This window comes from Solenopsis invicta, chromosome 7, assembly GCF_016802725.1.
Source record: "Solenopsis invicta isolate M01_SB chromosome 7, UNIL_Sinv_3.0, whole genome shotgun sequence".
Taxonomy (NCBI): Eukaryota; Metazoa; Arthropoda; class Insecta; order Hymenoptera; family Formicidae; genus Solenopsis; species Solenopsis invicta.
Genome location: NC_052670.1, coordinates 3998269 through 4020328, shown reverse-complemented (window position 1 = coordinate 4020328; position 22060 = coordinate 3998269). Strand labels below are relative to the sequence as shown.

At 39.9% G+C, this 22060-nt stretch overlaps 1 protein-coding gene across 3 annotated transcripts in view; it reads right to left on the bottom strand.

Moving 5' to 3' along the window:
• Positions 1-22060, bottom strand: part of LOC105199941 (protein madd-4) — a 191494-nt gene that overhangs the window by 69699 nt on the left and 99735 nt on the right. For all 3 annotated transcript variants that reach the window (XM_011167274.3, XM_039451630.1, XM_039451631.1), the window contains exon 2: positions 18336-18455. In XM_011167274.3, coding sequence (XP_011165576.3) covers positions 18336-18455 — 120 coding nt within the window. The remainder of the gene's footprint in view (positions 1-18335; positions 18456-22060) is intronic.

Sequence of the window (22060 nt, the reverse complement as noted above, 5' to 3'; positions counted from 1 at the left end):
CTGCTGACCCGGGTGTCATCGCCGGTTACGGTGTGGTATGTATGTACAACGATACATCAATATCGTATATTTATTCTCCGCCGTTCTGGTTTCTCCGGCAGTAAACATTGGCAGACGTTAGGTAAAATAATTCAAAAATTTTAGTTGAATTTTACATTTACTTCTGCGCAGCGCGTTCAAGGCGCGTCTAATTTTACGAGTTTTGAAACGTACCGTCGGGAAAAGATTATTCTCGTGAAATTATTGAAAGACAATGCAACTTTACCTTAAGTAGCACGGCACTAATAATAAATGAGTAGACGGAGACGAAATGCGCTTGATTTAAAATAATCATGGAACGCCAAGTCTTTGGAAAATGCATGTCACAGTCTGGTGAATGTACTACGGACTGCTTAAGATATTTTTGTTGTCAACTAACTTCCGTTGCTGAAATTCGCTACGTAGAACTTTTCTGGGAGAAAGCGGAAAATGGGGATAATAAGCGAGAACATGGTATACATATTTTGTTGAACGACGGACGCGTCAATATTAGACATTGAGAAAATAACGTAATGAGTTCTATGAGGAGCGAAATTAAAATGAGAATTTAAATGACCGTTTTTTTGATTCGCATGTTCTTGCATCATCTGGAATTGAGATCTCTCGCAAATTGGCATCGCGAAGAGTAGGGGAGCGGTGATAGCCCGATAGGCGATCTCTCATTCCGCAATGCGGGCTTTCGCCGTGCCCTATATAGGCACGGCACTGGCCCAGTCGCTGTACCACTCTAATTTGGCACTTTTATACTCCCCAGGGAGGGTTGATCGTCGGCAGGATAAATCTCGCCCAGAGACCAGGCTTTTATATACGGTCACGTCCACAAAGGACGTCCTTTCCATAATTCCATCGGTGCCGGCGGTGATTACAGACGCAGCGAAATATGTAAATTGAGCGTGAAAGCGAGCGATAGCCGCGAATACGAAATGAATGCGACGATGAAAATGTTAATATCCATTGTACAATTCTTAAATGCGACGCGAAAAAATACAAAACAGTAGTAAATAAATAAAATGGTAAATTGCAGCGAGATCATCAACTATGTATATAAAGCATCACCGTGGATACAACGTAAAATCCTTGCAACGTAAAATTATATAGCGTGATTAGTAATTTCGGAACGTTTTCGGAATAATCCGAAAATTAATGGTACCTGACTCTCTCTCTAATCGTTAAGGTAATAAATTTCAACTGGAATTGCAAATATACAGTATCTCTAGTTATACAAATATATTGTGCTCGGCTATGTAAATGCATGTGTATATCGAAAGAAAACAGAGAAAAGCAAAGAAAATTAGACCGGCACGACGAAGGAGGGGAACGAGAGAGAGAGAGAGAGAGAGAGAAAGAGAGAGAGAGAGAGCTAGAGAGTAACAGGCTCACTATTCCCAATTCCCATCCAATCCAAAATCAATCTTAGTTCGTACTCTTAGACGAACCGAGAGCGAGATTCTAAAGGAATCGACGAGAAGAGAGGATAAAGGGGGTCGACGGAAGGAGCAGAGGGGAAGGGGGTGGACCGATCACTTTTAAGCAGCGTTGTGCAAGTCTGCATTATTCAAACTCTATCGTCGAACTAGGCAGCCTCGCGAGCACCCTCCAAGGAGCACCCTTCTGTCTTTCCCCAACGCCAATCCTTCGTTTCTACGTTTCACCTTCTCTCTGTCGACGTTTCATCCATTATCGTCCCACGGTGATCCACGGAACGTTTCGCCTTCGCGTTCCGATTTTTTTCGACCGCAACATTGCTGTTTTCTTCTCCAGCAGCTGCTTCGATTTCGAAATCAGACACATCTAAACGCGTTCATTTATTCTATCTTTATTCAAACCTAAATTTCAAGTTGTCCTCGATAGCTTACGTCGCGTCTCTTTCGCGAATCGAAAATTAATGCAATTTAATAAGAATGAAAAAATAGCTCATTTATTTAACTTAAAAAAAAATTACTCTGATAAAATCAAAACAATTTTTAATATCTTGTTAAAAATTTTTAAATTTCAGAAAATTACGGAAAAGTAAATCGATATATTGTAATATAAAACAAGCTATGCAAAATGAATAACAATATTCAATAGGATGGAAATACAAATATGTGCATGCAGAAAAATAGGTTAAAATAATAAAAATAAAAAATTATTTTTGCTTAGATCTGTACTTTATCGAGAAACATTAAAAATAATGCTTGTGTATACAAATAAAATAATAAAAATGAAAATAAAATATCAAAATATAAAACAAAAGCAATTTATATTTTAAAAAATCTAACAAATATTTTAATAAAATCTCTGATAAATAAGTTTCTTATTACTTTCTTGTATCTTGATAGCTACTGAACATTTCCTATTGAGTATTTTTTCACCGCAGAATTGTTCGATTGTTTCTTTCACCCGTTCATTTGCCTTTCCAGTCATTTCCCGATGGCATTTGATTTATGCTGCTGCTGACGTCAATATCTACCGTCAGTCCTCATAGAATTTCCAGTAAAAGGGAACGCCTTTCTAGTTTTCCCTCAAGAACTGAACGAGATATTCACGGATTTCGGTTTAGCGCAGTTGATTTTCTCAAGGCACACCCGTCGATGTCGGTCACCTTTCATCGAGCACCACTCGCGAGAATCTACAGTTTTCTCGGCGGGCGTTTCCAGCTCTGCTGACGGAGCCTCTTGATTTTCTCAATTTCGGACGCTACGTAAACAGCCCCGGAAACAACCGTAAACAGCCGTAAACTCCCGGCTGCGCTGTGCCGCTTCGCCATTTTCTGCCCCCGTAATCCTTGCGCGTACCAGCGACCCAGTCTCTTAATTTCCCTCGCCCTGAGCGCAACGCAAACAAGGCCGCGCGTATAAACTCGCTCATACGCGCGTATGCAAGAGCATCGCATAATGAATGCCTCGGCGCCTTTCGTGCCCATCATTTTACGCGAGGTGTTGGAGTGCATCGAGCTCGTTGCGTCTCTTGCTCGAGAGGACGATGTATGACGGTCGCCCGTGACGTTGTTATGCCAGAGCAACAGCATTTAAGCACGTACTCTCATTCGACGCGTCTTTTAGACGAAGACAGTTTAGTCTAACAGTTTGACTTACTGTTGATATATAAATTAACAAGTTTCGTCCGGATTTTTCGTTCGGAATTTTTAGCAAGTGGGATCTCACTTCTCGAGAAAAATACCTACACAGAGAACAAATGTTGCTGAAAAAAAAAAAACAGCATCGATATAATTGGAATCTTGTTAATTCAATAACAGTATTGAATTAACAATACTGAATGAAACAAAAGAATTAAAAAATTAAAGACAATAACAAATACAGTTAAATAAAAAAAATGTAATTGAATCAACTGCATATATTAGTAATTCGATGTTTAATTGAATTAAACTACGCGTTTTAATTTTAATGTGTTACAGCATTCTTTTTCAGTCTATATAAACCAATTTTCCAGCATGAAACAATAATTATGATTTTAATTGCGCAATGCGTTTTATGACAAAAAGTTTCCGTCGATATTACATAGTCCTATGTATTATAAAAAAATATATATAAACCATTAATGTATATAATCCATTAATGCGTACATCCCTCAAAGCTCATGATTTAACGCAGTTCGCATAGGTATTAAAATAACTGAGTCGTTTGAGAAAGGGAATTAACCTGTACTTAATTTATTCAATGTGTGAATGCAATAATATATAATAAGTGAAAGGATTTACGAAATGAGATGCTGCCAGTGACGTGACAGCGGGTTAAATCGCAGATTTACTTATCGTTATATTGTGTCGTATGCGCGACAGTCGGCGTCGCTCTCCAAACGTGGAGAGTACGTTCTCGAGATAAACCGATTCGCGTGCGTACATCATTTGAAAGCTATTTTCAAAGTGAAGTTTATGGCGGCAAATTATGATATACGGAGCTGCCATCGGATTTCGTCGTTTATATGTTAACGCCGACGGGTCTGCGAGACGTCGCGACCAAAAGGAAAGAGGAATATGGTATTAAAAGAGCCGCGTAATAGGCTTAGAAAGACTGATGTCTTAAGTGGGATAAGAAGCAACCCGTCGAAATAAATCTCGTGGAATTCCACTCGGGGACTGAGCAAAAGTGCCGTATCTCGAAATGAGATGTTTCGCGGTATCAGCATAATATACTACGGCGGCGTTAATGAATCTCTACTTGCACAATAAACTGCAACTGGTGAGATAGTAACTCCCTTCGAAGAATAGCGCATAGATACTTAAGGGAGATTTATTCATGGCGAGAATCTATCTGCGTCCCACAAATGAGGAAACCGACAAATGGAAAGTAACTTCTGTAATAATAATCAGTGTAACCAGTCGGCCTTGTTTATGAATAAAATTTCTCGACGTATCTATCTATGCTGATGAATTTCCCTTCGCAATAATTATATAAATAATATAGAGATTCAATCCGACTTGTATTTCCGCAAGTGTAGTGTTAATTTCATATTAGATCCTGTTAAAATGTTATCATATATCTTTTATGAATATTACAGTGATATCAAGAATTATTATCTTTAATGTTTCGATAATAAGTGAGATGTGCCATAAGTGCCTCTCAAATCACTTCAATATGTAAACTTCTCTTCGTGCACTGGAAGTTCATATTAGAGGAAATTATTATTAAGGGTGTGTGTATGGCGTGCCTCATTCCTCTCATGCGTTCTAATTCAACGACGTCGTAAATTACCCATGTGACCGCGAGATTCGCAAAAAAATAGAATTTTTATTATACCTTAATATTTTCGGCCAACCGCAGTACTCGCTGATAATATTGTCGGCTATCTTCCTTCTCGTAGGCAACAAGGAACAATTGACTGTGGGGAACGCAGACTGTGGATGATCGGACTTTTAAGTAGATTCCTCACTTCTCGCCTGCATTATTCAATCGTCTCTACCATCGCCTCCGGCGGTGCTTTCGTCCCCGTCACAGCCCCGAGATTCCCTTCTCGCGTGCAGGTGTCAATTTGTCTTCTCTCTCTCGCTCTCTTACGCGTCTTCTCGCCCCGTTTCGTCAGCCTTTCCTCCCCCTCTCGTCCTCCCTTACCGCAACCGGATCCCCGAAACGCTTCTCCCGAATGCCGAGAGAGGACGAAACATTAGACTCCCAAATTATCGAAAGCAACAGCGGGGGACAGTTTCTATCTCCGTCGCACGACGCATCTTCGGTCACCCTCTTTCTCCGTCCGCCTTTGTCACCCTTCCTTCGAAATCCAAACCCCCTACCTGACAAACTCCCTACTCTCATTGTTAATGGAAGACCCAGAACCACTTCAACCGAATCTTAGATACGCATCTTAGAGAGGTATCTTCGTGGCGCGTCACCGAGCATTCCCAATAATCGCCTTCCCTCGTTGTTTTCGGAAAGATTTCGATTGAGAATGGCACTCACTTAATACCACGTCGCGCGTCGCTCGCTGCGAGATGCGATTAATCTCTGTTGCCTGTCCATTTTGAGAGAACGGTGATGGCACAGCTGAGAAAAGTCTAGCAAGTTATCGATATGTTAGGGATTTTGCTTTTTATCATGTCAATTATATTATGCGTAATTTTATTTTTAAAATGTGAATAACATTGTTATTATTATATTAAAAATATATATTCCTGTATAAAAAAATAAACATTTTTCTCATGATATTAAAAAATTTTCAGACTGCTAGGATGGTAAATCTGTTGAGACGTTAATGTTTAAAAGAGAATTCTCATTTCTGTTCTAGATGTATGACGTCTCGCGGAAGTATTCAAACGCTGCGCGCTGCACCGATAAACTGAATATTTTGAATTGATACGCTTTCGTATACCATTGTATATTCTCATATTATTGATTTTACGAATATTTGCGTAAAGGCACACACGTGTCTTTTTTTATTCTATAATTAATATCTCTTGACGTATATTGAGTGAGAGCACAGTCATAAAGTTTAATGATTTTGGCTTGTACATACAGTTCTGTTCGCAATAATCTTATACAAACCGTAAATATTCATAAAATCAATAATATGAGAACATACAATGATATACGAAAGCGTATCAACTGAAAATATTCAGTTTATCGGTGCAGCATTTGAATACTTTCGCGAGACGCCGTACATCTAAAACAGAAGTGAGAATTCTCTTCTAAACATTAACGTCCCAACAGATTTACTATCTTAGCAGTCTGAAGATTTACGGTCGGGTTGTAATTACACGAAATTAAACGCAAGTTGGCGACGGAAAAAGGATCAAGCTCGATAACTCACGTCCCGCGAATTCGGGACCTCGAGATCAGAATTTTCGTCTTGCGGCGAAGTAAGAGGTACTCAACAATTACCGACGCGAGCAATTAATTAAGCCGGGCGATCAAGGGAGTGTGTCGCTGTTAATCATGATACCCGTTACGTACAATTACGGTGGTATTACACGGCGGGCGCCACGGTGATAGTCTTCGATGCCGACGGGATCGTCCCGTACGGCCATTTCGACAACCGATAAAATCAGCATGTAATGACTATCGAGAGTCTAGCGTGCCGCGCGTTTCGCGTTTCGCCCATCGCGAAATCACCTTCCGCCGGTGCGCCGTGCGTAAAATACAAATTTTTATTCGCCGTAACAGAGCATTACCGAACACGAGTGGCTCGTTCGAGTGTACGTTAAATACAGAATGATACCCCGGCGAATCGCTTTATGGAACGATAAAACCAGGAGGGGAATCGTTATACTCGCGAATCGGGGCTTCTAATATCCTCCGATAACGCGGGAGGGGCAAAGAATTGCTTCATATATTTATGATTATTCGCGGCCTCCCGGCGAGTTTTGGTTCTACCTGTGATTTCATTAACCTTGTCGCCCGATAATTTGCAAAGATTAAAGAATTAACGATGTTACGAGGGAGAAATTTTTAGAGATACAAGAAAATAACTTCTTCTAAAATTAAATTTAAATAGAAACACTCGCCTCTTCCGCAATCGCCGAGATACGCTGTGATATATTCCAGAATTTTTATTTTAATCGCTTTCATCAATTTTTTACAGGCTTTGTAATTCTTGATTGTAAAGTTCCATTACATTCGCATTATACTTACCGAGGCTCGTATACGTTACTAATTGGGTCAGTAATGTCGATATGATTATTTAATTATAATTAGCATAATCGATAATTTTATTGTGCAACACGATTAGATATGTATTTGGCTTGGTCCATATAAGTTCTTTTGTTATAGTCGACATATTATTATTTTCGTACAAACTTTTGGACACAAAAAAGTGAAATAAATATGATAAAATCTGCGAGTGTAACGTAAAATAATTAACGTTTCACGTTCACAAGTGATATTAATAATAGACATCGGAACGTATACGAGTACACTTCAAGTTATGATCAATAGCAAACTGATTTAGAATTTCAAAAAACTTGCCGCAATTGACGCATGCAAAACATAATCGAGCGTATATGTATTCGTATGTACTGTTTCACTGTGCTATGTGCGATGGGAAACTCGTATTACATCTCGAAATTAGTAGTACTTCAATAGTTCCGTGATGGCGCACACGGTATCAAAGCTCAGCACGAAATGCAATCACCGTTTCGATACATTTTCGCCGTCGTTACCGCCGCTGTTAAAATGGCTAAGCGAGTTTCGCGACGTGCCCGTGATAAATATCAAAACGTCTACTACGTTGGGTAAAAGCGCAGGGTTTAATTTCCCGGAAATTCATTAGCCCAAACGAAACATAATGAACTTTTCTATTCCCGCGTGTGCTAGATTCGTCGTTCGTTCACATATAGGAGAACTCGCTCGTAATATCGACAAAAAGGATATGGAAGCAGGAACAATAGCAGATTTTTTTTTTTTTTCCACAAGTAGAATCTAAGCGCGAAGTAAAATGGATTCACGAGTTTAGCAGAAATCGCGAACCGGTTAAATATTTTGTTACAGTTATATAATCAATATTAACTTTGAATTTTTTAACGAAGCAGACATTATGTACAATTCTGTGGTTGCGGTCCGATTCACGTGTGAAGCGCTGTTGCGTTATTCCACCTTTATTTCAAATTTAGTAAAATGATAAAAATAAAACAGCGCTTTGAGCGTGAATCGGACCACGGTGTATGTTCAAATATAAATACGTAATATATATAAAACTTGCAATTTTAATAAGTTAAATATAATTTCATCGCGAACCGATCTTGTACTATTACTTTTTGGAGATATATTCAGAGTTTCCGACATACATCCCTTCAGTGCTATTCATAAACTTAATCCCTATCTAATTATAACCTCGTATTCAATACGTGAATCTGATACGTTGAGCGGCTAAATATTATTTTCGCGTGCCGACGTAATTTTCGTATCAGATGAAACGATGAAGCAAAAAGAAAAAAAAGAAAAATGGCAGAATGGCTAATTTAACTTGTCCGCGGATGTGAGGAAAAAAAGAACGGATTCCACTTCGAGTTAATTTGTGAACGAAACTCGCGAATCGATATGGGGCTATGAAATCCGCGGCGGCGGCGGCGGCGGCGGTGGCGGTGGCGGCGACGAATCCGGGAGGGGTGCATCGGGGCCGGAATCGCGTCCGGAGCCATCGCCGGCGGCAGCACGGAGGTTATTACACGTCAGTCACACCTCCCTCAAAATTGCAAAAGTTTTATAAGACACAACGATCCTCGCGCGATTACGTCCCGCGCGACTTATGGCCGGGGCTTTGTTATTGCGCGAGCCGACTCGCAAGCGGCTATATTGCACCGTGCGAAACAAAGTACTCCGATTTCTAACCCCGGTACGAACGACCAGGGGGTACGATCCACCCGCGATTATCCAGCTGACTAAGAAATTGCGGGATGATTAGAAACAGCGGAAATTTAATTTTGCGCAAGACCGTTTTGATAAATAATTGCCTAAGGGGCTTTGCACAGTGAAAAAAAGTCTGTTTACAACCACCAAATGCGTACTGAAACAGCGTCAATTAAACATTTTGTCAATATAACCAAAAATAATTTTATTTTTCTAAATGTTTAGTATTATCAAATCTGGTATAAGTTACTAAATAATTAGAAAAAGAAAATTATTTTCGCTTACATTGATCAGATATTTAATTGATACTATTTCACTATACATTTGTTAGTTATTACCAGTCTTTTTTTTTCCAGTGCAGAAAGTAGATTGTTAATTTGTCTAAGCGTTACTCTCTGTTTGTGGTCACGTGGTGATTCTACGCTGAATGCTAGAATTAACAATAGTTCTTTCAGCCTCGAAAATATTCATCATATTTATATGATTTATAATTTTACATTCATTGTATTTAAAAAACTGGGGCACATGCCGAGTAAAGCCTGTGTAACATAAGATGAACTATTAAATAACATTTGCAATAAGTTAATAACTGCAAATGGGCCGAGTGCATAATGTATTCTATTGTAACGGAAGAGAGTTGTAATTTTATTTGAAGCTCGGAAAGAGCCTTAGAGAGTTGCTCCTGTATCAAAATGTACATTCAGTATATTTTTTTGTAAAAAATTGTTTTTGTGCTACGTCATTTTATGCTGAAAGTAAAAAAAGAAGAAATTCATCGTATAATTTAATAGAAACTGAGTAAAGTTTTCCCTCTCTCTCCCCCAGAATTTCAACGAATAATTTCATTAAATAAGTCTCGAGCATTTTGTTAACTTTAATCAAATACGTACGTAAACGAAACGGAACTCGTTGCATGACTGTCGAGTATTAACGGCAACTCGGTAATAAACAACGTAATCCACATTAAAACATCTGCATGAATATTACAACGATCGTAAACGCGGTGATGTACCTGTCTATATATACAGAGACAAAATCCTCTGTAAAGCACAACGCTCTCGTTTGCCTAGTATCGCAATCAATCTCGCGCGAGAACAGATAATAGTATCGGTCTTCGATTAACGGATATTGGCTAGATTGCAAAACGGGAAATATTTATTCAGACCTTAGACGGAGCTCGTCGCTGGCCAGTAAATAGAAGGAAAACGGATATCGTAGTGTGCAGATCGACGTTCGCGGGGAGTGGCGTTAAATTAACAAATGCGCATCCAATTGATACGAGTATCTGGAGCGGAATTTCAATTATTCTGTCCATGGCACGACCACCGTATGAACCACCGTATGATTCATGAAATTATTAGATTGCGGGGATGTAGCAATAACTGCCGCCGCGGCGTCGAAATATCATTAACCAGTTGGATGTCATTGATGAAAATTTTCAGACTAATCACGAAATATATCATTGCCAACCTCATTTCTCTGTTTAGATATTGTAGACATAATATGGTTTACGAATCCATTACGGATTTAGAAAGATCTCAGGTATTTTTATAAAAATTTAAGGAAGAGAAAAGGAAGAGAAAATGTCGACAACCCAAGTGCAAAAAAGTTTTGTAAAATTTACGAAACGCGACGGTCAAAAAATAAACTTCATTTTCTTGGTCCGTAAAGGCAATTTACAATCGTTTTAGCGAAGCGGAACTCGACGAACATTTTCACTTGTACTATTCTCCAGCTTCTTTCTTTCGGACTTGATTGGGCTTATGATTCTTAAATATTTTGGTAGCTAGTTTCGCGATGTTATCAAACGTCATGTTCCGTTCATCGAGTTAAAAAAACCTAATGTAGCATGCTCTAGCCAGAATAACGTTTTGATTTTGGAAAATAATTTGGTTTAATTGACTAGGATCCGACTCGAGGTGACAGACGGAACGCGAAACGCATTCGCGCGGTGGCAATCGGAACGAGACGGCTTTACGGGGCGATGACGGATAAAGCGGTAACCGGGCAAAAGTTCGCGCCGCGAGTTCGTCGGATGAGAATTATTCAAGGATTTTCCGGATAATGCAATAACGCGGACTGCACGCCACCTTGAGAAATTAGCGGCATGAATTATGAATGAGGCCAAGTTCTCGCCTGTTTATCTTCTTTAATGTCTCTTGGCGTTCCGTAGATACGTATGCCGGGCGATCTTGTCGCGCATCTTGCGGCGGGAATACTCCAATGTCTCCAATTACTCGAAGGTCATGATTTGATGGAAAACATGTCTTCTACCGCTTTTCAAATGAAAAAGGTATATCTGAGGTATGAGAGCTTTTAAATCAACAATTGGCACATTTTTAGTAATTTTTTTTAACAGAATTTTTGCAAATTGTTTTTAAAAAAAATGATTTTCCCGGTGATTCAGAGTATGAGAAATACCTGAAATATTATTTTTATAAAACATTTATGACAGATAGAATAAAAACAAATTGAAGATTTCTGATTAATTTCTGATTCTTAATAATCGTGGCTATAATAATTGTCCATCATCCTATCGATACTATATATTTATTTATTTATTTATTTATTTATCAAGGGGTAAAATAGATAGAAAATAGTCTATAGAGCTCTTTGATCAGTATCTTTATCCAGTTAATGCATACACAAAGCACAAGCTCGCAGGTTCCTTTCCGCGATATTACGAGCTCATATATTCCTGCATGAATATTTCATGTTTCATCGAGCAACATCTTGCGGATACGTGCTGAGAAATCGTGCCTTACACGACCTGCTCGTAACGTCATTAGTATCAGTTACGATGATTGTGAACCATATTACTTTCTCAAGTTCGTTTCAAACGCGCGCCGTCAAGTACCATCGTTTCGAAGACAGTCCGTTAAGTCGCTCGTAACGTGTATAGCCGCGATAGAATACTTTCGAAACCGAGCACCCGTTAAATGCAATTAGGCTGTTAAAGCGTAGTAGACTTGCGAGTGCCCCGTCGACAGTTTTCTACCCTCTTCATACTCGGCGAGTGCCACTAGAAGGGCATGAGCGGCGACGTTCCGTGCCATAGCACGAAGAAAGAGATTCGGATGCTCATTGTAACGACACGCACGGCCAAGCATCGAGCGATCGCTTCGCATTACGAAGCCCTACGTTGTTTGTATTCAAACAATATACATTTTTTGCTATAGTATGTACACATTTTACATAGTTTTATATTCACATTCAAGTACTTGGAATCGTTTTGTTCATGTAAAACAAAAAAGTATATACAAATACTTGATATAAAAAAATGTCAATATTATTTTAAAATAAAAACAAGTTGCATCATTTGTTGTATTGTAGACAATAATGTCACTTCTCCCCCTTTTTTTTATAGTGGCGTGTCGGTATAAATAAATAGCAAAATTATTGCAACAGTATTACGAAAACCTTATCAAATAGCAGGATCACTAATTTGCATAAAACGTTAGCCAGGAAATTTGCTTAATAATATGTGTTTAAAATTATACGAAATAAATTGATTAATTGATTTGATAGCAGCGGACTATTTACATCCGTTCAAAAATGGATCACAAATATAAGGGAATAACCGCGGGCAATCCACAATATGACGCCAAAAATAATTTATTATCAGTCGATTACACATAGCTGCTATGATCTGTGATAATCGAACAAATCGCATTAATTATTAATACATCCAAGAAAATTTAATTGGTGCGGTAATTATCGTTCTAAAGATTTATGATGCTTTTCCAAATGAGCTTTTTATAACGCCAAATGATCATCAGAGAACATTACTCGATTTATTTTTACGTAAACGCCTTCATAACGCATAACGTTTCACGAAGACAGCGTAAAATTAATCGCAGTTTGAAAAACAAATAAAAACAACGTACATCATGACCAGATATATGTCGGAATATATGTGTTCTCCATTTTAAAACTAGATATAATAGATATACACATTTTTTATTTTAAATTAAACTGGATTTTTTTCAGCCAATTACTCGTACAAAATTGTCTATCTTGGAAACTGGCTGCAAATTTATCAGTTGCAATCTATTTTCAATTTACCATTTTTAATCACCCGCGAAAATAAAGCCGTGTAGAAATATACTCTTTTCGATTAATTTTTTATTTAAACGTATTCTATAAAAGGTTTCTCGATTCAAATCGCACACGCGTCCTCGGGACTGTTGCATTTCAGGCCGCGTGTGAAGAGGAATTCATGAAGTCTGTAGGTCACGCTCGTATATGTGCGGGCAAGCACGTTCCGCGGGTTATTCCGCGTTTTCTTATAAAAGCTCGACTATTCTCCTTAGAAGATAAAGGGTTGGCACGGGTTTCGGGTACAGACTGAATGGCGTTGTCTACCGAGCGCACAATGAACTTCGTGCGCCTTGAGAGACGAGAAAATCTTGGAAAGTCGCTATTCGGCACGGACTCCGATGCGAGTACTTCTCGTTCCTTCCCTTTTTTTTTGCACTCGTCTAAACTAATCAGCAAATGGTCGAACTTGTGAAATGTTTTTTTTGTTTTTTTTTTTTAATTTTCAACATGGAATCAATTCCACGCCCGTCAATATCAACGCCGGAATTCTGCGCAAATATAACAATCGGAAATAACGGCGGCCAAATGGATTCACCAATCGACCGTATAAATGTCTGTAATCGGTGTCATTACCGTTTCTGCGAGATAATTCGGTTTACTGGCACTGGCTCTCCCAAAGCTCTCCCGTTTCGCGAGAATTATGCCGGGGTAGGGTCCCTGTGTTATTGTCAAATTTTACCGCGCTCGACAAAACTTCGCGGGACGTGCATTGAGTATTCGCGAGATATATGCGGAGGAACTCCTGAAAACAAGCGATACGTATATACGCCGAAAACAAACGATATTTCGATACCGCCACGACATCCTAATTCGCTTTTCAAATCCGCCTTATACGCGGAATCTACGCCGTGGCGTATTCGCAAAGTTAGTTTTATGTTTCGCTGCCGCAATGCAATCACTGAGAAACAGTGAAATATCCCGTGGAAGTACATACGATGTATGCATCGTGCACAATTTCCTATACGGAATACGACCTTATTTTCCTTATCCGATGTAGCTTCGGTTATCGCGAATATCTCACAAAAGAGTACAGAGTTATCGTTAATCGCCGAATATGCGATCGAATGGATTTGTACGTGAAAATGATAAGTTTGTATTTTGCATCCGAGTCGCTGCATGGAAAGAACAGTTTTACCTATAGTATCTAAAAATTTACCTGGATGCAGATCTGAAAATAATTTGGTTAAATTATTAAAATAATTATGTCGCTCGAGCTGGTTGCCAGACCACTTGAACTTCTTTTAGCGTTGCTCGTTCCGCTTAAACACCTCTCGTAATTATTTTAGTGATCCAATTAAATTATTTTCTGATATCTATTCAACTAAATTTTTAGACATTTCAGCAAAATCGTTCTTTTCGCGTAGCAGTATCTTGGGAGAAAATATAGAAGTTTGAGTAGAAAACAGCTTTTTCAAAGTTTCACCTCAATATTTTGCTGTAAGATTTTCTAAGGACTCCAATTAAGAACTGAAAAGTTATACCATCTTTTCGATACTTTTCAAGTTCAATTCATTCGATAAAATATATACATATTTAAGTACGTGCATTTTACAGTGGCGCGAAAAATCTCTGGGCGTTTTTGTTCGAAGTGATTACGTAATCAAAGTGTTCATTACCGCCACGTCTATCACTTACACGCGATACTTTCGTCGAGATGGCACTTTTATAAGGGGCCGATCCATAATCATTTATCTTAAAGTGTAAGCTACTCAATTTCGCAAGGTGTAACGCACTTTGCTGGGAGAAAGCGATTCTCCCATAGAACCCTTTTCATTCGAACGAGCCATTAGTTTGTCCGATCATCCCTCAACTCTTCGCAAGACGCGGTTTGCGCACCCGCGAGGAAAAAGGAAATAATCGTAAAAATGAGAGGTAGAACACACAGAATCGACATTGTCGTACGTGAGCGATCAGCGGCTCTCAGCCTATTCGAAGCGCAAAGCGCTTCGGCAAGAGTGCGAAACTGTTCGGGATGGAAGTTGCGAATAACGAGAAACCTCTGGCAGTTCTGCAAGTTTTATGCGCGACAGGCGGCTTCCGGTTGTCGGGAATAGAATGACATCCGAGAGGGAAAACGTTGGTTCTCACCCGGTGGCAACCGGTCGCGTTTCAGGTACGCCAGTATCGCAGTGCCAGCGATCGTGCCGTAAAACTGATCACATATTTTTCCGTCGTCTCGAGTCGCGCGACTGTATTTTACGGACTTGCGCTACATTCTGCGGCACAGTCTCCTTCTGGTTTGAATTATGGGCTGCGCGAAATTTGTCGGTTTAATCGTACAGAGAGTCGTTTCGCGCGCCGCTAAAACGCCAGGAACAGTTGGGTATAAAGGATCATTTTAAGCATACCGATGAAGATCGAAAAGATTTCGACGAATCGATATTCTTCGCTACAAGCACAGAAAACTTTTGCATCTCTCGCAAAATTGAAGATTTTACATCAATCAAATTATTTATATAGTTCAATTATAATGAGCTTCTAAGAATTTTCGCTCTTATAATAATTCTATCATTCCTATATCTTGAGAAAATCTAATGTTCGTTTATAACGAAGTTAAACTCAAAGAGTTTCCCCAAAAGTTGTAATATCGTAGCAAAGTACATTGCGATCACCATCGGTGATCGCAAAAAAGAATTTTTCTTCGTAACAACCGTCGGTGATAAAGTTACTCGAACGCAAGCATTCGAGCCTTCGCGCGCAGAGAGGAAAGCCTCGAAGAATCATTACAAACGTAGCGTAACAGCTCGCTCGAAAATCGCTTCGAACTTTAAAGTTACAGTTCGTACGTACGCTATAAGTTCTACAGCGCGGTGTAACGCGCGAGGCGTGGGGATGAAAGATATTTCTCTTTTACCTCGAGGCCCGCGACGAGATTCAGCGAGATACTTTCCCGTTTCGCGTTATCCTTCCCGGCTTTCCGGGAAGATTGCGATTACTGCGCAAGACAGCGGAATTTACGAAGTGCGTCAGGCAATTTACATGTACTTTGCAGTTCCGCCAGACTACAGCGTCGGCTTGTATACAGCGCGCTCATATAATCGCGTGTAGAAGTGATTTAACGTCGGAAAACGGCGCGAGTGCATCCATGCAAGTATGGCTCTAACGTCGCCTAAGCGTATCCACCGAATGGGTTGGATTCTAGCGGACAGGGAGCTCTACGTATATAGCTCGATACCACACGTTGTTCTTGCCGCACGTTACCACGGTCGAAAAGTGCGCCAATAATGTTCTCTCTTCCACTCTCTCTCGGGCTACTTAAGAAAGGTAAAATCTTATTTCTTCCGACGGGAAAAGAGCGAGACCGCGACAGCGCCGGCAGTTTCGACTAGAATTCGCCCGGTGAACACCGAGTACATTTACAGTTAATGTACATAGTATATGTGACTGTAGAAGCCATCGTTTCGCTCTAATCGATATTTTAGATTTAGTTTTGTATTAAACTTTAGATTTTACGTTAAAGAGAGCTCGATTATATAATAGATATATGATTGCTCTTGTAGATACATTTAAATATGAAGATTTCTCTTTCTCTCTCTCTCTCTTCTTTTCTGAAAAATAATTAACGGTTTGATATTTTCCATTTTTATTCGACATTTATTCGACAGGTGTTTTATCAGCTTCCTGTCAAGATAATCAGATAATACACGATCGGCTAACATTATTTTGATATCTTGCAGTTTCGCTGGCGGCGATAAAGATGTCTATAAAATACGCATACGTGAAAGTGCGACGACGATTTCATGTGGAGAGAAACAGAATGACTGCGATGTACATTTCAAGCTAATCTGCGCGTGAATACGTCGGAAAAGTACTGTCCAGGAAAAGTACTGGACGAAACGCTATTTAACTATTACCGGAGGATCCACAACAAACGACTCATCATAGGAGACACGTGCGATCCGAGCTAATTGAACGGTTCAGAGTCGAAAAAGCGTGACCCGTATCAATCATTCCAGTACCGAGAGACGTAGCAAAACTGGGATTGAAGGCAATTTTTCGACTTTAATAATATTAAGCGAGCGACTTTCATTACACTCTCTATACATGTCCGAAACGGATACGTCTCAATAAATGAAATGACAACAAAGATTACTAGGGATTAAAATACAGTAAGAAAACTGTTCTGGGGAGGTAATTTCATTGTTCCTCTTAATAATAAAACAGTGAAACTTCTGGTGCACGAAGTTCTCGAATGAGAATGCTACAAAAATTTTATGATTTTTCTGTCAAGATAATGTTTTAACTTTGTTATTCTTCCGGTGTATAAATCTTTTCCGTAATTTCAGAGAAGTGTAACTTATTCGTTTTATGTTTTATCTAGAACGTGAAAAATTTATAAAAACTTTTGTTTTATCTATCGCGTAAAAACTTATACAACATAGAAAAATTATTCATAGATCTAATAATTCTCAGGTAAAATTTGAAACTTTTAGCAATTCGCATTTTGATATCTGTTCGATTTGAATTGAGGAATTCGATGTCAAAATAATCTTTTATGTTAAATGTATTCGGTCACGGATGCTGACCCTTGGACATTCACCGACTGTAAGTATTTGTCACTTTTGGCACTCCTGCGAAAAGGATTAAATTCAGCGGAAAGAATTTTCGATGCTATGTAGAGCGTTAAATTCTAAAGAAAGAGACGTTTGACCGCAGTCTCGCAGAGTTGTGGTCATAAATTTCAGCGGAAAGTCTTTCGCCATAGTATTCACACGCGACCCGGATGTCACGTCATGCGTAATAGCAGTAACTTACAATGGAAACAACAGGAATCGGCGCATCTCCCGCGCGTCGATCGGTATTTAAATGCAGGCCGAGAAAAATATCGCGAGGACATATCGGAAGGAGATCCAGTGACGTCCGGGGGAGATAGTAAATACTTAAAACATTCCTCTCACGGAACTGTGCAGCACCGGAGAGGCACCGCATAAAACTCTTCGGCGAGTCACCCAGAGGCGAAGCAAAAGCATGCTTTGCGAACGCGCGACAACACAGTTGTCCGATTTCTGCGACCCATTTCCGTCCGCGGCCGACGTGAATAAAGATGTTTATTCTTCCCGGAGCTTTCGGTGACATTTTCCCCTCGGCTCTCTTTCCCCATTCTCTTTCTATTCCTCATTCCTGCGCGAATTTCGCGTCGCCTCTATCCTACGTGCGGTTGGCACTTGTACACTCTATAGTAAGAACACGTTTATTCGGATCGCGAGATCGAGAGCGCGGCGGCGGGCGAGCCATTTTGCCCCCTTTTCACCGCTCCTGGCCTGTGTGAACCATGGCCGTGATTCTTCAAGTTTCCGATCCAATAGGAAACGAAGGATTACCTTCCGGACCGGTTTCGAAAATCCGATCGCATACGTCACCGCGAAGTGAGGCGATTGCGATCGGTAAAGAGTGAAGGTGAGGAGAAAAAGGTTTTACCTGATCTACGGCGTCGACCGCGAGATTGTTGCTGGTATTGCTGATCTCTGAAGTGTCCTCCGTGATCGAATGGTCGCCGATCGTGCTGTTGTCGCTCACGACGAGGCCCAGCAGGCATATCTGCAACAGAATCGTCGAAAGTCGCTTGAATTAAAATTATTATTATTGAAGCTCAAGATAAATATTATATTATGACGTCCATTATATTTCATGCTCAATGAGCAATGGGAGCACAAAACACGGTGATTTGTTCTGCTCAATAAGATATAGTGCTTCGGCTCTTACAATATATAACAATGGAGTGTCTTGACTCCGTAGAAAATTAATGTCAGGGATTGCCGAAGGGATGAGAAGTTCCGCGGTTTCAGATGTCGTCGTGGTCTCGAATAATACACGAGATCAGGAAGTCGGGTTAACAACACGTGTCGGAGAACGACACGTGTTGTAACGTCAAAAAGATGAAGCGCGTACGTGTTCAACTACTGCAAAACTAGTGTGCGCAAATGTGCGCGTTACCCCGTTTCATTTGTTGAATCGCTCTGTAATTAAGCTATCTCGGAAATTAAGTGATTTCTTAAAAGTAATCGTTAAAAAGCAGCATCTCGATTGTAGCCCGAATAGAAAATACAAGCGGCGTGCATTTTCAGCACGAGGGAAAGAGAAAATAGCCACGTAGTCCAATGCGCGCGGTAATATCAAACGGTGAATACCAAACGGATATTAGTCGCCGAATCCGGACGTCGTTTGGACCATCCGTGTATTCGTGCGGAAGCTGCAGCGGCAGAGAAACGCGCGGGTCGCACGCTCGCGCGGCCATCGTTGGAAGACGCCATCCGTTTCCGCGAGCCGATTCGCCGCCGCGGCGAGATACGGCAAAGTAAATCTGGTCGGTCGGTCGGTCGTCGCCGAGACAAAAGAGTGCGCGCAAGAAGAAGCAATTTAATTGTGGCCGGAGTTCCGCCCGAAAACGGATATCCACTTTCTGGTATTACGGTACAAGGAGGAACTTTTATAACAGGCCACCGTGCACTCGCGCGTCCCAACGACCGTCCTTTTCCAGCCGCACGTAGCGCTCGTTCCGGTGAAATTTCCCAACCGGAGGGATTCATATTTTACGACGGTGGGGTCTCCGCTGCCGCCGGTGCATAATACATTTTTGTTGAAACAATCGGCTGTCTGCCGCGGAAGCAGCATTAGTCATGAGAGGGCTCGCAAAACGTATAACGATTCAATCTCGTTGAGTTCCGACTACATAGGATCACGCTCTACCAATAATCGCGTTTCAAAGGAGATAAAACGTACTTTACAAACAGAATCAATTCAAAGAGCGAGAATATTCGTAACAATCATAAAGAAATTCTTTTTAATATTTAAAATAAATGTAGACATAAAAAAATATTAATTTTGAAAAATTTTATTTCCTCTTTTTCAAGACCAGTATTAAGATCCATAATAATTAACAATATTTTTATTGTTTATTGTGGGGAATATTTATACGCTAAATTCATCTGCTACTATCTTCTTCTTCTCATTGCTCGAGACGCATTGAATGTCAAGAACGTCATGCTGCCCAGATATTTAGGATACTCGGTTCCTTCGTGACTCACACAAAGAGATTCCAGCACGACGAGAGCGCGTTGATATATTTTATGGTTACGCTAACTTTCTCTCCCCGGCGTGCTTCATTAAAGTTTCGCGCGCGAAAGGGAAGGATCGTCGACGTAATCAACCGATGTGTATATTTGACCGTTCGCGCACACGTCCTGCGAACGAATATATTCGCGCCGCCGCGCATTCGTTTAACGTGTCGGCGCGTGACATACGCACAGTGCATACCCGTAAAGATCCGTCGACGATGGAGTTTAACGTCCGCTGCAACGTTATTAGCGATAAATTTAGAGGCTTGAGCCGCCCTATAATTAAAGGTAAACGGTCGGCATCTCGGGTCCCTAGAAAATAAACTCGTACAGATTCGGGATTAACGGAGAAATACACGAAAGCGTGATCATCCGTCGCGGGTCCTTGTACTCGGAAACGTATGCTTTTCTGGCCATTATTAAGCGACTCCAACTAAAATGTTGAAACAAACGGAAGATAATCGAAAGTCATAAGTCAAATTATACGTATATTGTAATAACGTCGTATCGATATCATCGAATCGCGGGTTAAACCCGTTCATTATGATTTCGTATCCTTTTGTATTACGATTCTCAATTTATATTTATTATCAATTAGTATGGGAAGAAAATACACGGAATTGATCTTTTATTTATCTACACACACGCGCGCATACATATACAAACTATTTGTCAATTTATTTTTACAAAACTCGTTTCTACTTTTTACGTTTAAAAAATATTTCAACATTCAGATATAACTTGGTAGTTGACAGTAAAATTTTTCTACAAAGTCTCGAATTTTTTTCTAGTCGGATTTATTTCTGGTAAAAGGTAAATAAAAATACAAAAATAATAATATCAGTAGAGAGAAATATGTAACATTATTAAAGATTACACCGCCGATTAAATCTTTAGTAATTATCACTTTCGCGTCGACGACATATAACCGTTATGTAATCAACAGCTATATTTTAAAACCACGATGTGATTAACTATCACTTAGGAAAATTATAATTATCGAGCCTCTCAGTCGACCACCTATATCGCTCCTCCGCAATCAAAGTCCCTCTTATGGCCTCGACAGCGAGAAAATTATAGTGATCGGGCGTAAGGCGGTCGAACGGATTAATCGCAACGATCGAATTCACGGTAATTGATATTGAACCTAACCACTGACATAATTTACATTTAACGATATATAAACTTATTCGATACGTTTGAACTCGTCGAGAAATATAGAAACTTGCGAAAGATATGTACATATTTAAATAATTGAGAAAGATACTTTTCTAATCTAAAGTACCAAAATTATTTAATATTATATAATTAAGTTCTCATTTTTTGTAAACATCAAATTATATTTACCACATAAAATATAAGTGAAAAAAGTTCTAAAAATAATCTATCGATACGGTACGTATACATTAAATCGATCGATTGGAGAGATTAATAAATACTCATTAAAAAGGAATTGAGGAATCGTTGCAATTCGGTTCATTCATTTTCTTATGCATCTTCAAAAACTGAAAAGATGGACGTTAAATCCAAACCATCTTGTATAACGTACGCTAGTCGCACAAGTAACAGTGCACATGCACAAGAACGCGTAGCCAATTTGTAGTGGAGCGATCGTGAACATGAGATTCTCTTCTGTCGGCGTGAACTCGGTCGAACGGTGAACCGGGCTTAGCGTAAAATTTATGTTGGACACGGGGCGGCTAACGAGGCGTCGGTCCGATGCCATTTAATTCTTATCTGACCTCTTGATTGGCTCGCGTGCCGCGCGCGGATTAACGCCGTCGGACCACATTAATACCAGTAATTAACTTAGCCCCGCTTACGCTCGACGGAAGTTCGACGTGGGCTAGCCCTTCAAGATCGAAACCGTAAACTAGCACGTTCTCGATAATGCAACTAAAGAGGCGTTGTAACGAGAATACCAATTTCTTCTTCATTTCTCGCCCATTTCCTTTTGGTGGAATAAATTACTGAAATTAATATGTCAGGATTAGACCATGCAGCGTCCAATCATATAATCATGTAATAACCATATAATCTAATCAAATAACATGTAATATTACACGCAATCGCGATATCATACACTCT